This window comes from Eptesicus fuscus, chromosome 16 (genome assembly GCF_027574615.1).
Source record: "Eptesicus fuscus isolate TK198812 chromosome 16, DD_ASM_mEF_20220401, whole genome shotgun sequence".
Classification (NCBI taxonomy): Eukaryota; Metazoa; Chordata; class Mammalia; order Chiroptera; family Vespertilionidae; genus Eptesicus; species Eptesicus fuscus.
In genome coordinates this window covers 40,915,026-40,940,701 of record NC_072488.1, presented here as the reverse complement: position 1 = coordinate 40,940,701, position 25,676 = coordinate 40,915,026, and the positions used below count along the sequence as shown (strand labels likewise).

The window sequence follows — 25,676 nt, the reverse complement described above, 5'->3', positions numbered from 1 at the left end:
AAGCGTCCCTGGGTCCGGGTGAGACCATGTGTCCCAGGATCCGGGTGAGGCCTCGTGCACCTAGGCCCGGGTGAGCCCAAGTGGCCCTGGGTCTGGGAGAGGCCAAGCGTCCCTGGGTCCGGGTGAGACCATGTGTCCCTGGATCCGGGTGAGGCCTCGTGCACCTAGGCCCGGGTGAGCCCAAGTGGCCCTGGGTCTGGGAGAGGCCAAGCATCCCTGGGTCCGGGTGAGACCATGTGTCCCTGGATCCGGGTGAGGCCTCGTGCACCTAGGCCCGGGTGAGGCCACGTGCCCCTGGGTCTGGGAGAGGCCAAGCGTCCCTGGGTCCGGGTGAGACCATGCGTCCCTGGATCCGGATGAGGCCTCGTGCACCTAGGCCCGGGTGAGCCCAAGTGGCCCTGGGTCTGGGAGAGGCCAAGCGTCCCTGGGTCCGGGTGAGACCATGTGTCCCTGGATCCGGGTGAGGCCTCGTACACCTAGGCCCGGGTGAGCCCAAGTGGCCCTGGGTCTGGGAGAGGCCAAGCGTCCCTGGGTCCGGGTGCGACCATGTGTCCCTGGATCTGGATGAGGCCTCGTGCACCTAGGCCCGGGTGAGGCCACGTGCCCCTGGGTCTGGGAGAGGCTAAGCGTCCCTGGGTCCGGGTGAGACCATGCGTCCCTGGATCCGGATGAGGCCTCGTGCACCTAGGCCCGGGTGAGCCCAAGTGGCCCTGGGTCTGGGAGAGGCCAAGCGTCCCTGGGTCCGGGAGAGACCATGTGTCCCTGGAACCAGGTGAGGCCTTGTGCAACTAAGCCCGGGTGAGGCCACGTGCCCCTGGGTCTGGGAGAGGCCATGCGTCCCTGGGTACGGGTGAAGCCAGATCCTGGGTCCGGGTGAGGCCGTGCGCCCCTGGATCCATCCGGGTGAGGCTGGGTCCCAGGCCCGGGTGAGACCACGCGCCCCTTGGGTATGGGTGAGGCCACGTGCCCCTTAGTCCGGGTGACGCCGTGCCCCTGGGTTCGGCCGAGACCAAACCAGAGGGAGTCGGACCTCCATTACCACCATTTGTCCACCATCCAGAGCTGAGGGGTCAGTGCTGACATGTACACATAAGGAACTACTGGACATTGAAATTGGGTCTCAAAAGAACTGTTGGTCCAGGGGGAAGCTCGCTACAGATTGATTCATTTGCCTGTCAGCATAACTATTATTGCTCGTCTCACATTCAGTTCTTATTAGTATATATCTAGTGACATATGATCTCGCTCATCTAGGGGAAATGATGAACAACATAGACTGAGGAACAAGAACAGAACCAGAAGCAAGGAGGCATCGATCGGACTATCGGGCCTCAGAGGGAGGATAGGGGAGGGTAGGGGGAGGGTGGGGGGAGGGGGAGAGTTCAACCAAAGGACCTGTATGCATGCATATAAGCCTATCCAACGGTTAAGTTCAACAGGGGATTGGGGCATGCGTGGGGAGAGGGGTGGGATGGGAATGGGGGGATGAGGACAAATATGTGACACCTTAATCAATAAAGAAATTTAAAAAAAAAAAAAAAAAAAGTATTTATTTAAGGTTGAGGTGATGTGAATTCATCGGTATTCAAAAATTTTCCCAATACTAGAATTAAAAGGATACCGTACTTTCCGGCGTATAAGACAACTGGGCGTATAAGATTTTCCTGGGTTAAAAAGTCGTTTTATACACCGGAAAATATGGTATATTGGACTATTGATGGGATTAGAAATAATGGATTAGATATATTGGACTACCGTATTTTCCGGCGAATAAGACGACTTTTTAACCCAGGAAAATCTTATACACCCAGTTGTCTTATACGCCGGAAAATACGGTACTTCTCAAATTTGGGAATAGTTCAGCATAGGATAATAAAAGTACTATCTGTATAAAAGAAAGAACTAATAAAACAACAGGAAGTTATACATATTAAGATGAACATACATGTAGGTTTTTAAATGTTATAAATTAATGAAATTCATTCCATATTAATAATTTTAACACCCCAGCATTGAGTCTAAAATAAATGGACCCTCATACACATATTTTATTCTCCTATACAATAGATTCTGCAAATGAAAAGGAATGGACCCTCATACACATATTTTATTCTCCTATACAATAGATTCTGCAAATGAAAAGGAATGATTACATAGTATATTCTCAGAACCTGCTTTCCCTACAACATATCAGTGCTTAAACTAAAAGCAAGTAATTAAAATTCTAGCCCTTAAAAGGAACTTTCAAATTACAATTATTTTTAAAATCCTACAGTTGAATAAGGTCTAAATTTTAGAAATATTCAACTCTACACACAGAGGTATAGAAATCTATTAAAATATAACTCTATAACACTTAAAGTGACTTTGGTCACTACCCCACTCCCTTAGTTATGAGCTTTTTATAGGATCTTATTTGTAATACCCCATCGTGAACAAAATAATCATGTACACGTGAACTGGTAGTCATCTTTCATTAAAATTCTGTGTAAATGTAACACTGTCCTATAGGAAAGAAGGTAAATAGTTTGATCTTTATCTCCCAATTATCTCCTAGCAATAAAAAGGATATGTTTTGACATTAATTTCCTATTTCCATAACTTAAAAAATAAGCCCCTTTGATCTGAAGCTGGAAAAAAAGTGAGAGACAAAACATTAAAATGTATCATTAACATATTTACCGGTTTGATTCGAAGCTGACCACCCACCACCTCAAGAATCGCGTGTCTTCTGGACACTCTCTTGTCTGTTATCTACAGTGGAAAAAAATAAAAATTTCAAATACAGCCACCTCCCCAAAAAACAACAGTAACAACAACAACAAACCATGATTGTCCTCATTGAACAAAAAAACAAAACAACTCCAAGATTAAGAGACCTGCCCAAATTCAGAGAAGAATAAATGGCTGAGCAGAGACTCAAGCTTGCAATCTAACAGATCCCAAGACCCACATGATGGTTTCCATTCAAGGCAGACATTTAGTGGGGATTCTTATCAATAATATTCATAAAATTAGAAAAAATATATATAATATGTTTTTATTAGAAAACATTTCAAATACAGTAAATATAGTGTAGGTTATGATGACCAACAGCTTTTAGAAGCAGCAGTCTAGTAAGTGTAAAAGGTAGGACTACAGGCTTTAGGGCAGGGCTCCTCAAACTTTTTAAACAGGGGGCCAGTTCACTGTCCCTCAGACCGTTGGAGGGCCGGACTATAGTTTAAAAAAAACTATGAACAAATTCCTATGCACACTGCACATATCTTATTTTGAAGTAAAAAAAACAAATGGTGGCCCTGGCCGGTTTGGCTCAGTGGATAGAGCGTCGGCCTGCGGACTCAAGGGTCCCAGGTTCGATTCCGGTCAAGGGCATGTACCTTGGTTGCGGGCACATCCCCAGTAGGAGGTGTGCAGGAGGCAGCTGATTGATGTTTCTCTCTCATCGATGTTTCTGGCTCTCTATCTCTCTCCCTTCCTCTCTGTAAAAAATCAATAAAATGTATTTTTTTAAAAACAAAACAAAACAAAAACCAAATGGCAAAAACACCCGCATGTGGCCCACGGGCCGTAGTTTGAGGACACCTGCTTTAGGGTCAGGCAGACCCTGCGTTTGAGCTCTGGAGCCATCAGCACTACTTAAGACAACAGGAAGGTAGGAGAGGGAGTAGTGACAATCAAATGTTTACAGTGAAGAAGAGACTATCATCTAATATATATGTATATATTTGCTTTCTGCATTTGAGCCAATAGTACTCTACTTATGCTCATAATCATTTCTGCATACAAACGTTTAAAAACTGTTTGCGCCAAAACCGGTTTGGCTCAGTGGATAGAGCGTTGGCCTGGGGACTCAAGGGTCCCAGGTTCGATTCCGGTCAAGGGCATGTACCTTGGTTGCGGGCACATCCCCAGGAGAGGGTGTGCAGGAGGCAGCTGATCGATGTTTCTCTCTCATCGATGTTTCTAACTCTCTATCCCTCTCTCTTCCTCTCTGTAAAAAATCAATAAAATATATTTTAAAAATAAATAAATATAAATAAATAAATAAATAAATAAATAAAAACTGTTTGCACTTTAAGTGCTAAAATTGCCAATCAAGCCCTGGCTGCATGGCTATAAACACAATAGTTCAGATTACCTTTGTAATTTGTGGCTGATTCATATGACAACATTTCAAGCATCAACTTAGGATAATTACTTGGTCCATCTTATGGTTACCTTAGCATCTATCATTTACCCACATCACAACCAAAATTATAGATAAAAGCAGACTACAGTAATGCCTAAGTTCAATTAAATCCATTAGGTCTGCAAAACCTGTCAAAATGTGGAACTACCAGGAATCAGTACCCATTTTTTAAAGCCAGAGAGCAGTTCCACACTTAAGACTGTAACTAAAAAGTAGTAACATCAAGCATCACAGCAGAATGAATTCCACATCCATAAATTTTCCACACAGCTGCAAGTTAATATTTAGAATATTTTCTAAAATAAAGTATCCTTTTTATTGTTGAAAATATCACAGATGTCTCCTTTCCCCCCATTGTCCCCCTCCTCCTCACTCCTGCCCCATCCCTAGGCCTTCATTGAACTAAGTATCTTAAAGGCAGCCCTATTAAAATTAGCCACTATTAGCCACCATGGTTATTTCAGAAAAGTAAATATAAACTAATAATCTATTCTACCAGAAAAGAGAGGATAGAAATTCAGAGGTTCCTATAATCTTTCCAATAATTCACCTCAGTGGGCCAAAATCAACAGCAGTTATCTAATAACCCACTTTACCACTTGCATACAGCTTTCACGTAAGTGTTAAGATTCACTATAAACAGTACTCAATACTGTTATAGCTATTATTCACATTTTACATATTTGGAAATTGAAATCCCAGAGAATTTAAGTAACTTTTGTAGGTCATTTTTGAGTAGGTAGTCCTCCAAATTCATACTGTTATTAATAAAAATATGTGAGAAAAATATTCATGTGATTCTATACCTACATGTAATCATTCAGACATAGTTTCAATAAATGCAAATTATTCTGTGGCTGAGAGTAAGAAGTTTCTATTTCTAACTCGAATACTAAGATCTCATTGTTAAGTTCAATAATACAAGTCAATTTGCTAACCAACCCTATCCTATATAATAAAAGCCTAGCAACCGAAATGGCAGAATGACCATAATGACCATGGCCCCACACCCCAGATCCCACCCCCACCCCCATCGAGCAGTTAGAGGCAATCAGGCAGGCAGGCGAGTGGTTAGGGGCAATGAGGCAGGCAGGAGAGTGGTTAGGAGCAATCAGGCAGGCAGGCGAAGGGTTGGGGGCAATCAGGCAGGCAGGCGAGTGGTTAGGGTGATCAGGCAGGCAGGTGAGTGGTTAGGGACAATCAGGCAGGCAGAGTGGTTAGGGGCAATCAGGCAGGCAGGTGAGCAGTTAGGAGCCAGCAGTCCCGGATTGCGAGAGGGATGTCCAACTGCCAGTTTAGGCCCAATCCACAGAGATCCATACGGGATCAGGCCTAAACTGGCAGTCGGACATCTCCCAAAAGATCCTGGATTGCGAGAGGGTGCAGGCTGGGCTGAGAAAACCCCCCACTCCCCGTGCACGAATTTCGTGCATTGGGCCACTAATAGAATAATAAACTGTCAAACATAAAACCATGACATATAATGATGTGTAATTGTCCAGCTTGGGTTTCTTTTTTTCCAAGCTATATTTTTGCAGGAAGCAATAATAGACTCTTCCAATCTGCCTGAAGTAGGCTTCACTGACAGACACATCAGCAAGAAAGATTTTTAAATAATATAAAAGCATAATATGACCTCTAGTGGTCAAATGACTCCACACAATGTAATTTCATTGCTAGATGTGCATCTCTATAAAGAACCAAAAAAGTGCTTTAAAGACTTTGAAATTAACATCCCTCAGGCATTTAGTTATAATTGTCCCTTTTAAACCATACCTTTAACAAATGAGTAAGATTTAAAAATATTATGTTTTCTCAATGGAAAGCTTACAGGTCTAATAAATTATCATTAAAGTTTATTTTAATTTCAGGATGGGGTGAGAAGGGTGGGTGGTAGGTGGAAGGTAGGTCACAAATAAATTATCCTAAATGTCTTAGGACCTGCTTACTTTAACAGTTGGTCACTGCTCCTTGTGCAGAATGAATATCCACACCTTGTTATTAATATATTAACTGTAACAGCAATAATGTATCAAGACCAAGAACACTACATGTATCATGTATTATCCTTTTTAATCTTCACAAAATCTGTGAAGAAGATACTATTATCTTCATCTTTATAGGTGAGAAATGGCGGTAAAGAGAGATTAAGCAATTACGTAAAGTTATGTAGCCAATGAGCAGTGGAACCAAGATTTAAACCCACAGAATCTGATTCTAGAGACACCTTTGCTCTTAACACTGTACTGCCCTCATTATCATTAGGCAAAACATCATTTTTTAGATTATTTACCAGAATATATGAACAAAACTGGAAATAAAGCAGAATGGCTACTTAACCAGAAAGTAGACATTCTGAGAAAATTTAAGCTCTAAATAAAGCTCCAAGAGGCCTCAGGCTCTCACTTGGTCCTGTTTATTCTAAGGGTCATACCCAAGTCTAACAAGATGTGTTATTTAAATTCTCAATTCTCTATTCACAGTAGAGAATAAAGTGGACAGGGTTTAGTAAGCAATGCATTGACAATGGGGTGTGGATGGGAGAAATGACTAATGTTGGTCTGCAAGTGGAAAGAGAAAGGCTATAGAAAATCAAAGAAACCCCAGGATTCAAAATGAATACGCTGGCTAGAAGCTATTGAGAGTAGGGACAAATGACATAATATCCTTCAAAAGGTACTAAAAGCTTACCACAATTTTGCTTATTGATTATAGGAATCATCGGGTTTAAATGAAAACTTCATTTGAGAGTCAGACATTTTTGTATGTTAGCCATAAAAATAGTTAAAATCAATGAATTCCAGTTTCATATAGAATAACTGTAGCCACCTAAAAATCCTAATCATATCACATACCTCCCCCAAATCTAAGATCAATAAATAAATAAAATAAAACCAACTATATCACACATCTAAAGTACTAGGAGACAGAGACTACCACAAACTTTAATTTACATGTAAGAGGGGAAAGAGACATCAAATGCAGAAGACCAAGCTTCAGGACCTATCCTGCTACCGACAGGTGGCAACTGGGAGGAAAAGAAAAAGAGAAGAGAGGGCAGTGAGTCACGGATAATATCACTCCCAGAAGAGAAGTCACACCTTGAGTGGGAAATGCTGAAAACACATCTCACTTCCATCAGTTCAGAGGGCCAGCAAAATTGGAAATAACTTGGGCATCAATATGAATAATGATTATAATGGAATATAACACAAACAATACAAAAATAATCCATGAATTCGTACTGAACTCAAGAAAGGGGCTGGGAGGAAAAGCCTTTCTTTATAAAACAGCTAGAGGCCTGGTGCACAAATTCATGCATATTGAAAGGAAATTAATTAGAAGAAATATTTTAATATTGCTATTTGCCCTTTCTCTATAATAGAAGAGTCAAGAGATGAAAGAAAATTAGTAAAATGTATATGAAAATAATATATAAATTGATTAATAAATAAACAATAAACATGATATAACAACAAAAAAGACATGATATAAAAACATTGATAAAAACAATGACTGATAAATTGATTAAACTTCTTCTAATATCTCCCTGTATACCACATTATGAGTAAAAACACAGAGTGCTTGACTAATTTCCCTTGTGATGAAGTATTTACAACTTTAACTTTGTCACACGCCCTTCGAACTCGAGAGAAAGCAACATATAACTGACCATGTCCAAAAATGGGTTCAGGTAAGAATATTCCTACTCTGTTTAGATTGGTGCCAGTGAGAGTTTTACATGTATCGAGTCAATGATTATTTTTAAATTGCCAGTGTGCGTCATATGTACCGGTTGGTCAGTCAGTTGGATGGACATACAGTCAGTCGTTTAGCCTTTTATATATATAGATGCCTGCTAATGTAGAAGAAAGGAAAGTACCAAAAAATCACTATTTTGTAACCACCAAAGTATAAACTGACTCAGTAAAAGATCAATGGATATTAATTTTCAAGTGAAAGCTTGATGGGAAACAATATTCATGAAGTCTCAAGGCATCACTCCACAGACTACTCACAAAGGGAATGTCCTCTTCTCTGGAAGAAGTCTGGCACCACCTTCCCCAACTCATCACACTAATAACATGACGGCGAACAGAACAACCAAGAGCTGGGCCTCCTGACATGCTACTCTCAGTTCACATCACCTATGGAATTCTCTTACCCAGAATGCTTAACCTGAGTCTAACTATGTGGAAACAATCATTCAAATCAAGTTTGTGGGCATTCTATGAAATGACTGGCCTGAACCCCATCAGTGCTATGAAAGACAGAACAGGTCTAGATTATAGATTATATATATATGTGTGTTGTTGTTGTTAATCCTCACCCAAGGATATTTTTTCATTGATTTTTAGAGAGTGTTAGGGAGGGGAAGAGACAGAGAGAGAGAAACATTAATATGAGAGAGACACATCAATTGGCTGCCTCCTGCATGTGCCCCAACTAGGGCCAGGGATCAAGCCTGCAACTGAGGTACGTGCCCTTGACCAGAATAAAAACCCCTCAGTCTGCCGGCCGACACTCTATCCACTGAACCAAACCAGCTAGGATCAGATAATATTTGATTGGATACTAAATTGTTTTAAATGCTAAAAAAGACATTATTGGAAAAGTTAGATAAAACTGAATGTGGAATATTAAAATGTATTACAGTTACAAATTTCTCAAATGTAATAATGAGTATGTGTATTTATTTTCTATTTATGTAGAAACATCCTTGTTCTTAGGTAAAACGTGTTGATATACTTAGGGATAAAGTGCCATAATACATGTAGTATACTTTCAAATGGGTTCAAGAGAAAGACAAAGTAAATAAGGCAATATGTTAACTATCAGTTAACCTAAGTTAAGGATATACTAGTATGTGTATTCATTGTACTATTCTTTCAACTTTTCTGTAGATCTGAAATCTTTTGAAATGAAAAATTCAGGAAAAAATAACTAATATTTCAAAAATGTTGGTACTTAAGAGTTACCATCAAGTTAACTAGAAAATGTAGTGTACATGATTGCTAAATAACATGATAAAGTATATTTCTATTTACAGTCTTTTCAGTAAAATTAATAAGCATCTTTCTATTACATGTAATTTAACTAGGCACCACAACTGATAGCTAATAGGCCACAAACCACATTATTTTTTCATTTTTTACTTTGAAGAGTATACACACCCTCCATCTCACCAGCACTCCCTATAATCTTCCACTGAGCCCACTTTACTCTTTATGGCATACCTGGCCTCTGGTGGCATTTGAATTTGCAACTCACAATTTAAACTACACCTATACTTTTTAGATGCTAATTCTTCCCATGTGACACTGTGTACCAAATGCTACTAGTTGCTTAATCAATAACTACTCATTTCTTCTTCAGTACTAAAAGTACTCCAATTTATTCGGGTAACAATGTGCCCAGTTAAAAATGTCCAAATGTCTAGAGTTCTTTGTAGTGATGGATGGCCAAGAAACTATTCTAGCAAAGGATATAAGAGGGACTGTGTTTTAACCACATTTTCTAGCTCCTGTATCTTCTGCTTTGATACCTAGGGCATTACTGACAAGGAAAGAACCACCCCTCCCAGGGTTATGGGATTCTTAGAGATAATAAATGAATGACTCACCTGTAAGTGCACATTTCATATGCAAACTAACCAATCCAAAACCTTACCCCCAATCCCATGGCCTTACCTGGCTCTTACACTGCCCTAATCACCACAGGGGTAGGCATCAGACAACTAAGGGCAGTCCCAAGGGACCTGAGCTCAATAAAATTATTCAAACTAGTCCATCCTAAATCTGCTTCCTTTCCTTGCCCATTCATTCTGGAGAAAGCCACAATAAAGGCTTTCCCCTCCAGTTTCCCTAGCTCTCTCCACCTTCTGCCTTCCACTTACCTAGGGTTCCCTAGTGTGGCCCTGCATGGTGTGCCCTTCTTTGCCCTGGGAACTGTGAGTAATAAATTGTCTTTTCAGTGGCAATAATCTCCTGATCAGTTGGCCTCACCATACCTGATTAAAATCATAAAATCGGCATTTTAAAACAGAGGAGAGCTTCTGGAAAGATTGTCTTCCCGATAAAAAGGACCTGGCTCAACTGGCATGCACCTTTTGCCCTCTGCCTTTCTTTCTTCCTGCTTAAATGTGACTCCTCAAAGTACAGCAGCCATCTGCGACTACAGACATGAAAGCCATATGCAAAGGCTGAGCAAGGAGCACAGAAGAGCCCATTCCTGGAGTAGCTGCACCAGCCCTAACTGACTGCCCCTGTGATTCTCTATTACAAAAGAAAAACCTATTTGATTAAGCTGCCATCTATACTTTTCTGTTACTTACAGCCAAGAGCAATTATGATTAACACCCATTATTTTAGCAACTGTTATATTGATACTAGACATCTAATAACAATTCATTTATGCTCAGCCATTTAGAGAAAGAATATTAAGAAAGAGAAAAGCTAACTAAGCATTCAAGAACAAGAACTTTCTTTAATATTAAAAGAACTAGAGGCCTGGTGCACGAAATTTGTGCATGGTGAGGGGGGCCCCTTAGCCCAGTCTGCACCTCTCACAATCTGGGACATCCCTCTCGCAATCCGGGACTGCTGGCTCCTAACTGCTCACCTGCCTGCTTGCCTGACCACCCCTAGCCACTCTGCCTGCCTGCCTCATCACCCCTAACCACTTGCCTGCCTGCCTGATTTCCCCTAACTGCTCGCCTGCCTGCCTGATCGCCCCAACCACTATGCCTGCCTGCCTGATTGCCCCTAACTGCCTCTTCCTGCCTGTCTGATCGCCCCTAACCACCTCTGCCTACCTGCCTGATTGCCCCTAACCACTCGCCTGCCTACCTGACCACCCCTAACCACCTCTGCCTGGGCCACCACGTGGAGGCTTCGTCCGGAATGACGTCTGGAAGGTTGTTTGGCTGTCCGGTCTAATTAGCATATTACTCTTTTGTTATTATAGATTGGGTATCACATGGCAGGAACTCAGAAAAGAACCCTGATGGATACCCAAGCTGAAGGATAATGCTGAAGTCACTCCTCTCCTCTGTGAGCAGCACTAAACTGATAGCAGTTTTCTACAGGTACTATAAAAATACCTTTTACTTGAATTCTTCATGTTGTTTCTCGACTGGGGGCAGGGCTCTCTGTTTTTATATGACTTTTGTATTGATACAATGTGGTTCCCTTACCTTTGATTTTCTGGTTTTTAATTGAATGTTTCATGCATTATGATCAAAAGTTTGTGCCAGAAGAGAGAGACATAAAAAAAAAAAAAAAAGGATCTGTTTGTGACTTGTTTGCCACATATTCATTTTTAGCATTTATTGAAGTCAAACAAAATGAAGATTTTCTTATGCTACCAGGAGAAATGCTTAGATGTTCTGAATCAAGGTCTCTAACCTAAAAGACTTACAGATACAGAAAATGGTTTGACAGTTGCCAGATGGGAGGGGAGTTGGGGGGATGAGTGAAAAGGTGAAGGGATTAAGAAGTACAAATTGATTGTTACAGAATAGTCATGGGGATATAAAGTACAGCCTAAGGAATATAGTCAACATTCTATAAACTATGTATGATGTCAGATGGGTGTGAGATTTATGGGGATGATCACTTAATAGGTTATATAATGTTTAATCACTGAGGTGTACACCTGAAACTAATATAATAATGTATGTCAACTGTAATTGGAAATAAAAAATGATAAAATTTTTTAAAAAAAGGTCTCTAACCTATTTGTTTATTATTTCCAAAATCCTAAAAATAAACCTGAATAAAGTAAAAGCAGGATCCTGAAATAGATAGAATAGAATGGTACCATTCATTTCATTTTTGCCTATATGTATTTACAACTTTTCTTAAGATATTTTCCCAGATAAATTTCTGAATATTATATAACTCAATAATTCAATGTTCCCATTTAGCCTGCTTCCTATAAATATAAGAACAGAAAAGAGGTAAAATTTGTTTGTGTGTTGTTTTTTCAGTATAAATTATATAGCCCACTAAGGCCTAAGACAGGGGTCCTCAAACTTTTTAAACAGGGGGCCAGTTCACTGTCCCTCAGACCGTTGGAGGGCCGGACTATAGTTTAAAAAAAACTATGAACAAATTCCTATGCACACTGCACATATCTTATTTTGAAGTAAAAAAACAAAACGGCAAAAACACCCGCATGTGGCCCTCGGGCCGTAGTTTGAAGATGCCTGGCCTAAGAGAATAAAAATTTCCTTGTACAGTACTTTATACCTTTCAGTGCTTTCACACAAGATTATCTAGTTTGCTCTATCAACAACTAATAAAAAATACACCAAGTCAAACTTTCATGGTAGAGAAAAATAGAAAACCATCTGAGATCTGGGTCTGTGTTATGGGAAAATGCACAAACCCAAAGAAGCACAAGATGTATTTTAGGCATGATTTGCATAAAATTCCTCAAACAGTGTGTGTGTGTGTGTGTGTGTGTGTGTGTGTGTGTGTAAAGTCAATAAAATCTAAAATTAAGACCTGAATTGAATAAGCTGGCTACTATAAAGCAGTCTTCAAGCCATAAAGTTTTCTTATCTAGAGAGCTTCCCAGTATCGGGTCCAGCATACACTCCAAAGTTCAATCACCAACACTGAGACTCTACAATAACATTACATTAGTTTATCTTATTCCTCATAAGAGCAAAAGTTAATTGACATAATATGTTTATTATTTCACTTGGAATTTACCCAAGTCCAATTTCTGATATTAAGAAAAGACAACTTTGGCCCTATCGGTGTGGCTCAGTGTTTGAGGATCCACCTAAGAACCAGGAGTTCATGGTTCGATTCCCAGTCAGGGCACATGCCAGTTGCAGGCACAATCAGGAGGCGGCCGATAACTGATGTTTCTATCTCTCCCTCTCCCTTCCTCTCTGAAATCAATAGAAATATATATATATTTTTTAAAAAGGACAACTTTGAGAAAATATACTTGATTTTGGCCATAAGCTCTCTAGGCAGACTCCAATTTACAAATAAGCTTACAAAGGTTATTAGTATACTGGAGGTGAAGTAATTTTTTGAAATTTGTGAATATACTTTTCCATAAGAATAATAGGGTAAATGGTAAGGTTATCAGGCTATCTCACAAATACCTATTTAACCAACAATACTGATGAAATGTGGATCATGTAGATTTTTAAAAGTAAAATCCAAAACTTTCTGATCTCCTACTTCAAGGCTGCTGAGTTGTTAGCCAATATGATGGAACTGTGCTGACTTGCTGCTGTTGAAATTTCAACTCACCTAACCTGTTTGGCTTGCAATGCAGCTTGCAGAGTGAATGCTATACAAGTGTGAGAACATCATCTTCATCATCAATATATTATGACAGGGACAACATAGTGAGTAAATGCACAAGCAAAGCTTAGGAGGACAAAACTGCATTTAAATCCTCATTTGAGACTTTGGTAAATTAAAGTTTCTTAATTGTTACTTATTTAGTTCAGTTCAGCAGACCTTTCTTAAAGACCTATTCTGTGCCAAGCATCCCTCATAGTGTGTCTAGAAGTGGTGTTGAACTCTGGTTTCATAACAGAATCATCTTCAAAGCTTTTTTTAAAAACACAGATATCCAGATACCACCTACAGAATCAAGTTACCAGAGAAGGGAGCTCATAGAGAAGTATGAAGGCATATGGAAAAAATGGCAGATGATAATATTTATATACATAAGAAAAGTAATTCACTACACACCTACTACAAGGCCCAAAGCCAAAACACTGACAATACCAAACTCTGATGAAGATTTGGGACGGGAACTCTCATTCATTGCTGGTAGAAATGCAAAACGGTACAGCCACTTTGGAAGACAGTTGGCAGTTTCTTACAAAACTAAATACATTTTTTACCATAAAATCCTGTGCATAGATGTTTAAAACAGCCTTAGTCATAACTGTCAAACTTGGAAGTAACCAAGATGTCCTTCAGTAGGTAAATGGATAAACTGTAGAACATCCAGACAGTGGAATATTACTCATCATTAAAAAGCCATGAAAAGCTATAGAACCTTAAGTACATATTACTAAGTAAAGAAGCCAATCTGAAAAGTCTACATAGGCATCTGCATGATTCCAATGATACAATATTATGCAAAAGGTACAACTATAAAGACAGTGAAAAGTTCAGTAGTTGCCAGAGCCTGGGAGGGAAAGGAAGGATGAATAGACAGAGTACAGAGGATTTTCCAGACAGTAAAACTATTCTGTGTGGCACTACAATGGTGGATACATGTCTTTACACATTTGTCAAAACCCATAGAATGTACACAAAGACTGAACCCTACTGTAAACTATGGACTTTGGGCGATAATGACATGTCAATATAAGTTCATAGGACATACCACTGTATGTTGATAGTAGGTACAGGATGTTGATAGTAGGGGAGGCTGCAGATGTGGGGGGAGGCGGGGGCAGAGGTAGATGGGACTCTGTACTTTCAACTCAATTCTGCCTAAAACTGCTTCACAAAATAAAGCCTTTAAAAAAAGAGGAAGAAAACTAATAAATGCTATAAAAGTAATGTCTGTAAAAAGTTAAATGGGATCATTGTTGTAATGATTATCCCACAAGTCTAGTCAGCACTTATCCAATTATCCAATACTAGAGGCCCAGTGCACGAAATTCGTGTGGGGGAGGGGGGGCGGGGGAGAGGGCCCCTCAGCCCCACCTGCACCCTCTTGCAATCCAGGACCCCTTGGAGGATGTCTGAATGCCGGTTTAGGCCTGATCCCTAGGGGCAGTCAGACATCCCTCTCTCAACCTGGGACTGCAGACTCCTAACCGCTTGCCTGCCTGCCTGATTGCCCCTAACTGCTTGCCTGCCTGCCTGTTCGCCCCTCACTGCCTCTGCCTCAGCCCCCACCGCTGTCTGGAAGCACCTACGGAATGACATCTGGAAGGCTGTTGGCTGTCTGGTCTAATTACTACATTATACTTTTATTATTATAGATCATTTCAGATAGATGTGAATTTCCAATCAACACACTGATTTTTTCCAGTTAAAACAAAGTCTTTGCTCTCTCATACTACCAAAGAAAAGGGAAAAACAAACCCAACCTTATTGGAAATACTATTGTTTGAAAAAGCAACCCTCATGTTGAGTTTTAACCACTCCAGAGAAGAAATACATGTGTCTGTCAGCTCCAAAATCTTAAAAACCACAGATGATTTGTTCGTTCTTCACATTTTCCCTTCAATGCATGTAAAATATTGTTCATAAGCACTTCTAATGCCTGCCAAATTCGGCAATAGAATCCTATCCCTGGATTTTGCTTTGAAAAGGAAAAGCAAAATCCAGACCAGATAAATGACTTTCTACTCCTTACCATTTTCAAAAACAGAAGCCAAATAGGCTCAAAGCACAATAACAAACCTATAACACAAAAGATCAAGCTATAAATGATGAAAAGGTCTGCAACTTACATGTTTATAAAACATAGACCTAAAATCCATCCATCTTTTAACTAGATCCATAGAATTCTGTGTTGGTGATATAATTTGTTAAGCAAATCAAAACTCATTAGTCACGAGTAGATGAAGCACATACTCTGCTAAGTTCCTAACTAAGATATAAAGAGATAGAGAGAGAGGGAGAGGGAGAGAGAAAAGGATAGAGGGAGAGATAGATATAGGGAAGAAGGAAGAGGAGAGAAAAGGGGAGGTAGAGGACAAACCTCCCAGGCAGTTAGTTCCTTCAAATGTTTGTACAGCTTAATAAATTGTGGCAGAAAGTATCAATGTTGCCGAAACCGGTTTGGCTCAGTGGATAGAGCGTTGGTCTGCGGACTGGAAGGTCCCAGGTTCGATTCCGGTCTAGGGCACGTACCTTGGTTGCGGGCACATCCCCAGTAGGGGGCGTGCAGGAGGCAGCTGGTCGATGTTTCTCTCTCATCGATGTTTCTAGCTCTCTATCCCTCTCCCTTCCTCTCTCTGAAAAATCAATAAAATATATTTTTTTTAAAAAGTATCAATGTTATTTAAACATTTAAGTAATTACTTGCCAGGTAAAAAAATAAAAATAAACAACAGGTGAATTTCAACTTTCTTCCTTAACCTTGCTACATACATACACACACACACACACACACACACACACACACACACACACACACACCACGCGCACACACCCCTTTAGGACTGACTTCCTTCTCACAACTGTTCCTGCTTGGAGAAAGGTTCTAAGGCTAATACCAATCGTTCCATTTAGACACTGGAGGTTAACCAGGATAACAGTCCATAGTCATTACTCCCTGGCATTAGCTCACTGACACATGTTTGTTTCCACCGTCCAAGAGAAAACTGGAGGGCATCAAACCATGTCTCATATGTGTATGCCCCACAGCGCTAGAGTCTACAAAATGTGTTGCACAAAGTGGGCACTAAAAAAGAAATGTTGACTATTAAGAAAATATGCCTGTAATAGTACATATTTAGAAGGAGAGCTACAAAGTTTCAGAATGCAACAGACCACTTTTCTAATTCTTAAACATCCCAAAGAGGGTGGAGATTAAACAGCTTAGTGCCACTTTGTGTCCAAAACCTTACCTGTGGCCTTTAAATAACCGATCTACAAATGAATTTTCTCATCTGAACAATAAGGATAATAAGAGCACCTAACTCACATGGTTTTGAAAGGATTAAGAACTCGGTATGCCTGAACCACTACACACCCCATAAGGGTTAGCAACTGAAAGACTATTAAGATAAAAGTGAGGCCATCAGTCACACAAAAGAGGCCAAGAACTTAAAATAAATTATTCTAGAAAAGATAAATTCAGGGGTTGGCAAACGTTTTTTCTATAAAGGGCCAGATACTAGTGTAAATATTGTGGTTTGTCAAGCCAAGAGGCAATATCCACAGCCCTTGGAGCAATTATTCTCTGAAAGGCTAACAGGTTCTTTGTTTGTTTACATTTTCCATTTTAAAACTTAAGGACCATTGTTAGGACGCAGGCCCATACCAAAACAGGCTGGACTTGGACCCAGGGCCACAGTTTGCCGACCACAGATAAGATTATAATGATGATAACACAAGTGGGTGCTTTTTAAAGGCAACAGAAGAGAAACGTGTGTGAGTTGATTCAAGTTGAGTGAAAAACGTGCTGCCCCCAAACTTTTAAAATCCAGACATGGCCGGCGCGGTTCAGGACCGGGAAAGGGCCTCAGAAGCGAGCGAGAAGGTTCGCTGTAAGGCTCAGGGGTCCGGCCGAGCCCTCGCCACACTTACTCCCAGCAGCGGCCCGCGGCCGATCACCGTCTCCCCGGGCGCCAGGGCCACCCGGGGGCCGCCGTCCCGCGGCTGCAGCTCAAAGCCCCCGGACATGGCGGCGAGGATCAGGCCCCTCCGCAAGGAGACGGTCCCCGCAGCCGTTTCCGCCTCCCAGGAACACGCGCGGAGCCTAGACAGGACCCCCAAAAACACAGGGCGGGAGCTGAAATTGGTTGGGGTGTGTCAAGTTCTCCCCGAGCTGGGGCACAAGCACCGCCTCCCGAATCCCGCCTCTCCACTCCGACCAGTGACGCAATCGAGGATTCCCCCTTTGCCGACAGGCCAACTACTGGTTCAAACCCCCGAGTGAGCCCGCCTCCTTCCCCCTCCCACCGCCCATCTGTCTAGGAGGATGCCGGACCTTGTAGTCCATAGCGCCGTCGCTCTCCTGCCTGGCCCAGGAGATGATGCCCTAGTAAAACTACCAATCCCACAAGGCAATGCGCGCTCCTCTCTACGCCTACACGAAATTAGAGTCAGCAAGGCGGGGCTAGAGTGGGCGGGGCCAGGGGGGGACTCCGGAATGGGATTCAGTGGGCGGAGGATTCAAATCGCCAGAGAAGCGGGCACCTTCCAGCAGGTAAGGTCCCTTCCCTTCCAGCCGGCGTCCGGCCGGCTGTCTCCTGGGCGCGGCCCCTGCTCCAGCGCTGCCTCCGCTCTGAGGGCAGAGCTGAAGTGACAGCAGGTGCTCAGTTATTGTCAACTGTGTTCTTTGAGCTGTCAGCTGCAGCCTGCGAGTGGCACGCAAGAAGCGTGGCTCAGATGGGACGCGGGGTCATTTCTTCCAACTTGCAGGGTATGGACAGCGTGGGGCCTCCCCGAGAGCTGAGAGGCGCCCGCGGCTACGTCTGTCCTGTCTCTGGATCCATCTCCCTCTGAGTGACACCTGAAAGGGGGCGAGCCCTTCCCTAACTCAAGAGGTAATTCGACAGGTTGGTTCTTAAAGAAGAGGCAGAAAGTGGATAGTTTTCCAGGCATCCAGGCAAAACTGGACTTAGAAGAAAGATGTCTAGTGTGATTTTAGGAACCTCACCAAGGTACCCCCCCCCCCCGACTGTTAAATTCAAAAGCCTTCTTCTGCCTCTTGTGGAGTAACTAATGAGAAGGCGCATTTTATTCCCCAGTGAGATCCTTGAACTGGTAACAAATAGCAATGTTCTCCTAATATGAGATTCTTTTCAAGAATATGGTAGTTTGGCTTTGTTTGTATTGATGGGGGTGGGGTGGGGGTGGGGGCGGCGGTTGAATGGCAAAAACTTGGGGATGACTCTTAAAACTTTGCTTGGTTTACTTCCCCAAAGCCTCAAGAGGAAGTCCTCTATTGCATGAATACAGGCCTTAAAATTCTCACCACCATAGGTACTTAGGATCATAAACAACCAATTGATCGGGAGCAACTGTGGCCTTGGTAAGTCCAGAAACATATAGGTGAGTAGCTCATCTAGAAAGGGGAATTGTCATGAGCTAATTTAAAAGAAGTATTAAGCTGTATCTTTTTTTTTTTCATGTTACTTCTAGTTTATTTCTGAAACACTTTTTTTAATGAATCTTTATTGTTCAGATTACAATTGTTTCTCCTTTTTCCCCACATATCTCCCCACCACCCAGTTCCTACTCCCCCTCTGCCCTTACCTTCCCCCCCCGCTGTCCTTATCCATAGGTGTATGTTTTTTGTCCAGTCTCTTCCCATACTCCCCACACAGACACCCCTTTCCTCCTGAGAATTATCAATCCACTCCCATTCTATGCCTCTGATTCTATTAAGTTCACCAGTTTATTCTGTTCCTCAGATTTTTAATTCACTTGACTTTTAGATTCACTTGTTGATAGATATGTATTTGTTGTTCATAATTTTTATCTTTCTTCTTCTTTTTCCTCTTTTTAAAGAATACCTTTCAGCATTTCATATAATACTGGTTTGGTGGTGATGAACTCCTTAAGCTTTTTCTTATCTGTGAAGCTCTTTATCTGCCCTTCAATTCTGAATAACTTTGCTGGGTAGAGTAGTCTTGGTTGTAGGTTCCTGCTATTCATCACTTTGAATATTTCTTGCCACTCCCGTCTGGCCTGCATGGTTTCTGTTGAGAAATTAGCTGATAATCGTATGGGAGCTCCCTTGTAGGTAACTAACTGTTTTTCTCTTGCTGCTTGTAAGATTCTCTCTTTGTCTTTTGCTCTTGGCATTTTAATTATGATGTGTCTTGGTGTGGTCCTCTTTGGATTCCTTTTGTTTGGGGTTCTGTGCGCTTCCTGGACTTATAAGTCTATTTCTTTCATCAGGTGGGGGAAGTTTTCGTTCATTATTTCTTCAAATAGGTTTTCAGCATCTTGCTCTCTCTCTTCTTCTGGTACCCCCATAATTCTGATGTTGGTTCGCTTGAAGTTGTCCCAGAGGCTTCTTACACTATCTTCAACTTTCTGAATTCTCTTCTCTTCATGCTTCTCTGGAGGAGTGTCCTTGGCCTCTTTGTATTCCAAATCTTTGAGTTGATTCTTGCAATCCTCTAGTCTGCTTTTGGGTCTCTGTATAATATTTTTTATCTCAGTCAGTGTATGTTTAATTTCTAGTTGGTCCTCATTGAATTTATCGGCCTTTTCCATGAAATTCTTGAAAAACCTTATAACCGTGGTTTTGAACTCTATGTCCAGTCGCTTGTTCTCCTCCATTTCTTTGGTTTGTGATCTGTTTCCTTGCTTCCTCATTTTCACTGCTTCCCTGAATTGGTAGGGTAGCTTTGTGTACTAGGTGTCCTATTGGTTCAACGGGTCAGCCTCCCAGTTACTTGAGGTGGACACTCTTGGTGTACCCTTGTGTACTGTGTGTCCCCCAGCAGGAGCTACAGCAAGGGCTAGTTTTCTCCTCCTTTGCTTGGGCGGTTTTGGAGCAGTCTGACTGGAGCTGCAGTTAATTTGGTTGAGCTGCCCCAGAACAGGCCATTTATATGCAAAAGCCGCTGTGTGGAGCCTGGGCGGGTTTGTAGAATGTGTGGGGCGGGGTCTCAGGGCTGGGCGGGGTCTCAGGGCGTCACTAGGCTGGGGCGTGGCCAATGGCGATGGCTGCCGTCAGCTGTCTCTGCCTTTCCACTTTTCCAAGTCCCTGCGCCCCGCGCTCCAGCGCAGTAAAACAGTGATTGCTGGGCACACCTCTGCAAAAAAGTCACTCTCACTTTCCAACCCAATGGCCGAGAGTCCAGCTTCTCCCCGTAGGTGCCTGGGTCCCCCGAGTGTCCCCAGAAACTGGATTTCAGGGTGATTGGGAGCTTGTCTCCCTGCGGGTTGAAGAAAAGCCGCGCACCCAGCCGCCCGCCGCCGGCCCGATTCGCGTGCCTCCGTACCTCAGCTTTTCAGCGATTGTGCTCCTTTCTCTTCTTAGTTGTAAATCTTCCACTCAGCCAGCTTTCCCGTGGTTCTGGGTGGTAGACGTTTTTGTCTTTTAGTTGTATTTTTGAAATTGTTGTGTGAGGCAGCAGATTAGTTGTTTAACTATGCCGCCATCTTGGTTCCTCCATTGATGAAAACTCTAAGCTGTATCTTAAACCCCTCCTCTAACAGCATCACTCTCTATTATAGAAGGAAGTGCTAAATGAAATAAACTGATTTTAAGTAAATATAAGCTGTCTTTATACACAAAAATAGCTCCATTCTTTCAACTGATTTTGGAAGCCTACACCATACACCTCAGGTAAATTAGCTGAAACTGGACTTTTTTTTCAGTTAGGAAACAAAAACCCTTTATTCATTATTTTAACTTATAATTACATTTATACAAAACACTTTCAATATAGTAATTGGTGGTTGAAGTAACAGTACAAGATTAGTTTTCTCTTTACTTATTTTTAATATTTTATTGAATTTATTTGGGTGACATTGGTCAATAAAATTACATAGGTTTCAGGGGTACAATTCTATAATATATCATCTGTATATTGTATTGTGAGATCATCACCCCAATTGTTAGTTAAATGCTGTACCTAGCTGAATTATAAACATTGTTTACAGTGCTTAGTCATTGGTGCTTGATAGCCTCAGGGACTATTATCCTTAGTTCATAATTAATTGTGCAAGCAGTAGGATAGCTTCAAAAGACCATTTCTAAAATAATCATCATGGAATTGAATATTTGAGACTTTGTGTCATTGTAACCCTGACCTCAACCTCTTGTCCATCTCAGATAGTATTTGTGTCAAATGTGAGCACCTACCCATTAGGTACAAGTTGATAAACAATTATATAAACTATAAATGTCCATCAGGTTTATGATTAAGTTGCAAATTATAGGTGAAGACCTTAATGGCAAGGCATCAGTTCCCACAGACAATGAGTATTCAGGAGCTTAACAGAATTGAATCCCACATATTTTTAAAGGTACTTTCAATAAATAGTTGGAATATGTTCTCACAATAGGCATTTCTACTAAACTCAATAAATCATAGTCTGTGAAGAATCGCTTCTTTTTTCTAAGACAATGTTCTTTGGGAGCAAGCAGAAAGACAGATGTTTACTAACAAACCCATTTACTAACAATATTAAAAAGAAGAAGAGAAGTAACATTTGTCCAGTATCTCCAATGTGCAATTCAGAAGTGAGGCTAGATGATTCACACGTTATCCCTGTTATTCCTAGCAAGAACATACATGTGAGGAGTATTATTGGCCCCATTTTACAGATTGAAAAGCTCAAGTCAAGAAAGTTAAAGTTTTGCCAAAACCGGTTTGGCTCAGTGGATAGAACATCGGCCTTCGGACTGAAAGGTCCTAGGTTCGATTCCGGTCAAGGGCATGTGCCTTGGTTGCGGGCACATCCCCAGTGGGGGGTGTGCAGGAGGCAGCTGATCGATGTTTCTCTCTCATCGATGTTTCCAACTCTCTCTCTCTCCCTCTCTGTAAAAATCAATAAAAAAAATTTTTTTAAAAAAAAAAGAAAGTTAAAGTTTTTAAAATCATGCCCAAAAATCATACCTGGCTCAGAGTGGGACCCGTAGTCTGATCTGAAGAGACTAATTTTAAACTCTGCCTGTTAGGTTACCTATGAAGATTACCGAAAACATCAAGCTATGCAGAATAACTCCAAGAGGAACCATAATTCAAAAGTTTCTGATATAGACTTGAACTCTGTGGATACTGAGAAGGAAAACAATGAATTAAATAAGTTAATTACATTGCCTCAAGAAATTGCTTTACACATTTTCAGTCAGCTGGACGTTCAGAGTTTGTGCAGGGCTTCAATGACATGCAGGAGATGGAATGACACAATAAGAAACCATGACTTCTTATGGAAACCTCATTGCTTGGCTATACGAGCTGTGTGCGCAAGAGAAGTAGATGATGATCGAAAAAGTGGTTATTCCTGGAGGGTAAGTGTAATTTTTGTGGTCTGCAGTATTCTTAACTACATGGTGGTAGGTGTGAACCAAACTCTGCGTTCTGCTTGGATGAGGTAAGATTTCATATAGAGAATGACATACAGAGTGTGTTGGCTTTTGAACTTAAAGTTGAATTATGATTCTTTGCCTGCAAACCACACTGTCTCCCATCCATCCTTCAACATTTTTTCAATCTTAAATTAAGGCATTTTCCTCTGTTAACCAGAAGGAAAGTGACTACTTCTTTTAACTTCACATTATCCAAAACCCAGCAAACTCCATGGTTCACACTGTATATGTACACATATACATGTATATCTACACACACACACACACACACACACACACACACATTTAGTAGTATATGTGTATATCAATGTAAAAACTTAATCTTCTTTTCAGCCCTGTCAATCAGCTTCTCTGGTTTCAAACAAACTCAACTCACGAGGCAGCAACCTACTACCTTCTGTGATGATGCTGGTTTACCTCTTTCAGGACACACTTCTGAGGAATTATAAGAAGAGTCAAGTAAAACATGGATGGCTAAGTGGCAGATTCAGCAACATAGATTTGCCTACTCTCCTATCAGAAACAACCATGTGCCCAATGGATGCCGAAACCTGGGGGGAAATTCTAGAAGCAGAACTGAATGGATCAGAGATTAAAAATGACGGCAGAATAAGTGGAAGCTACACTCCCAGGACCAAACTGGAATAATAACTAAAATAAAAGAACATCTTGAATAATCAACTGAAGACTAGCTGGTGAGAACCCTGATAACCAAGGACAGAAAGTGGAGACTGCATAGAAACTGGTAAGAAGGACTCCCACAGACACCAGCTGAAGAGATATTTCATCTGTGGGGTTGCCACTGAGAACTCTGAGGTCTAATCCCCAAGTTGGGCCCGCCAGCAGAGAGCACCAGAACTGAGAAAGGTGTCCACATAACATCAGGCTGTGAAAAGCAGCAGGGTTGCCATCTGCACCTTCTTAAAGGGCCAATTCATAAAATTCCATGTGTAGCCACTTACCTTGTGCTCCAGCAGAGGAGGGCAGAGTCGACTGGAGCTGTGTGAGCAGAAGCCAGGGTTGGGGCCTCTAGGGTTAGAGCTCAGAAGGCAGACACCTCAGTTTCCTGTGCTGAGTCATTCCCTCATGCTGCAGAGGACATCTTTCTCATGCAGACAATTGAAATCCAGGGATCTTGTCTGGGGGGTGGGGTAGGGGGGGTGGGGGAGACAATAGATTCACCATATTGGAAAACACCTTGCCCCAAGGTGTGGAGTTTCTGAGGCCCATTAAGAGACTGAGAATAACAATTAGCCTCCAGGCAGAAGCAATTGCTCCCAGCCTAGTACACTGGTGGTAATGCAGAGTGGTGCAGCCATTGTGGAAAATACTACAGAGTTTCCTCAAAAAATTAAATATAGAATTGCCATTTGACCCAGTGATCCCACTTCTATGAATAGATCCTAAGAACACCAAAATACCAATCAGAAAGAATGTATGTGTGGAGTGCGGCTACAGAGTTTGGACAGGTTCAAGCCTTGGACTAATGAGAGAGCACAGTCCTCTCATGGCCATGTGCAAGTCCCAGCTTGGAGGGCAGAGCCCTCCAGCACAATTATAGCCAACAGCTATAGTTGTAAGCTTGAACCTATGGTCCGAACACGTGGCCCCACTTGCCTGAGTGATGTGGGCTTGATAGAGTTCAGGTGCATGTAATTGAGTAGGATCAAAACCCACGAGAATGTTGTAAACATCTTGACCACACCCTTACTTTGCCTCGTGGCATCTGGCTATAAAATAAAGACACGGCTTGTAGTCCGTGGCGCTGTCTCTCCATCAGAGAAGCAGAGTCCCACCCAGACCCAGCTTTCATTCTCTTGTCTGTCTTTTCTCAAACCTTCACCACCCCCTCTCAGAGCCACTGAACCTGGCTGAGCTGGTGTGGCACATAAGGCGCCCTGGGAGGGACCTGGGGAGTATCATGCTATGTGAAATAAGTCAGAGAAAGCCAAGGATCACATGCTCTCACTCATATGTGGAATCTAAGTAACAAAATAAACTAATGAACAGAGTGGATCCAGTGACATGGAAGCGTGGAATAGAGTGCAGAATCTCAGAGAGAAAGTGAGGGAGGGTGGATGAGTGAGAGATAATCACCCAAAGACCTTGTATGCATATATGCATAACCCATGGACACAGACTATGGGGTGGTGAAGGTCTGGGGTGAGGTGCAGGGGTGAGTTGGAGGGGCTCAATGGGGATAAATATAAAATGAATTTATATTTTAATGACTTTAAATTTTTCATTTCAGTGAAATCAGATTGAATTGTCAAACACTGAAACCATTTTTAAAATGTGCTAAACTTGTGGCTTAGTTTCAAATTAATCTGATCATGGGGCTAAAACTTGTGAGATTAAGGTTCCTATTAGTTGCCTGCAGACCTGGAATTGCTCTCAGGGACTGAAAAGTTATGGAAAGTTTTCAGAACACTTAACTAACATCAGAACTGCCATACTATTTTTCCTAGAAAACCTCTCTTTCTAACAGCCTTATATCACCATCTAGTGTTTTACTCATAGACTAGAGGCCTGATGCATGAAGATTCGTGCAAGAATAGGCCTTCCTTCCCCTGGCTGCTGGCATCACCTTCACTCCGGCCAGAGCCGCCTTTCCACCTTCACTTTGGCCAGAGCTGCCTTTCCACCTTCACTCTGGCCAGAGCCGCCTTCCGCCTCTCACCTTGTTGCGTCAATTTGCATATTCCCTCCTTATTGGCTGTGGGCGCCACCATCTTTTGTCATGGAGTTATGG

The 25,676-nt window shown here is 41.8% G+C and overlaps 2 protein-coding genes across 3 annotated transcripts in view; one reads left to right on the top strand and one right to left on the bottom strand.

Moving 5' to 3' along the window:
• Positions 1-17,618, bottom strand: part of APLF (aprataxin and PNKP like factor) — a 67,232-nt gene extending 49,614 nt beyond the window's left edge. The window contains exons 1-2 of the mRNA XM_054728000.1: positions 17,452-17,618; positions 2,683-2,754 (exon numbers count right to left, since the gene is read on the bottom strand). Coding sequence (XP_054583975.1) covers positions 2,683-2,754; positions 17,452-17,547 — 168 coding nt within the window. The 5' untranslated portion in view covers positions 17,548-17,618. The remainder of the gene's footprint in view (positions 1-2,682; positions 2,755-17,451) is intronic.
• Positions 17,619-18,064: 446 nt separating this feature from the next.
• Positions 18,065-24,068, top strand: LOC129151869 (F-box only protein 48-like). 2 transcript variants are annotated; one of them, XM_054728287.1, is made up of 3 exons: positions 18,065-18,073; positions 22,514-22,846; positions 23,351-24,068. In XM_054728287.1, the coding sequence occupies exons 2-3, from the start codon at positions 22,547-22,549 to the stop codon at positions 23,570-23,572; spliced, it is 522 nt and encodes a 173-aa protein (XP_054584262.1). In that variant the 5' UTR covers positions 18,065-18,073; positions 22,514-22,546; the 3' UTR covers positions 23,573-24,068. The 2 variants fall into 2 exon arrangements, with proteins under 2 accessions (XP_054584262.1, XP_054584263.1); XM_054728288.1 differs by lacking the exon at positions 18,065-18,073 and adding an exon at positions 18,240-18,289.
• The last annotated feature ends 1,608 nt before the right edge of the window (positions 24,069-25,676 follow it).

Bases quoted from the DNA above. Each gene is read 5' to 3' on its own strand.
- LOC129151869 (XM_054728287.1), top strand. From the start codon at position 22,547: ATGCAGAATAACTCCAAGAGGAACCATAATTCAAAAGTTTCTGATATA. The intron at 22,847-23,350 runs GTAAGTGTAATT...TACCTCTTTCAG, and splicing joins AAAGTGGTTATTCCTGGAGG to GACACACTTCTGAGGAATTA.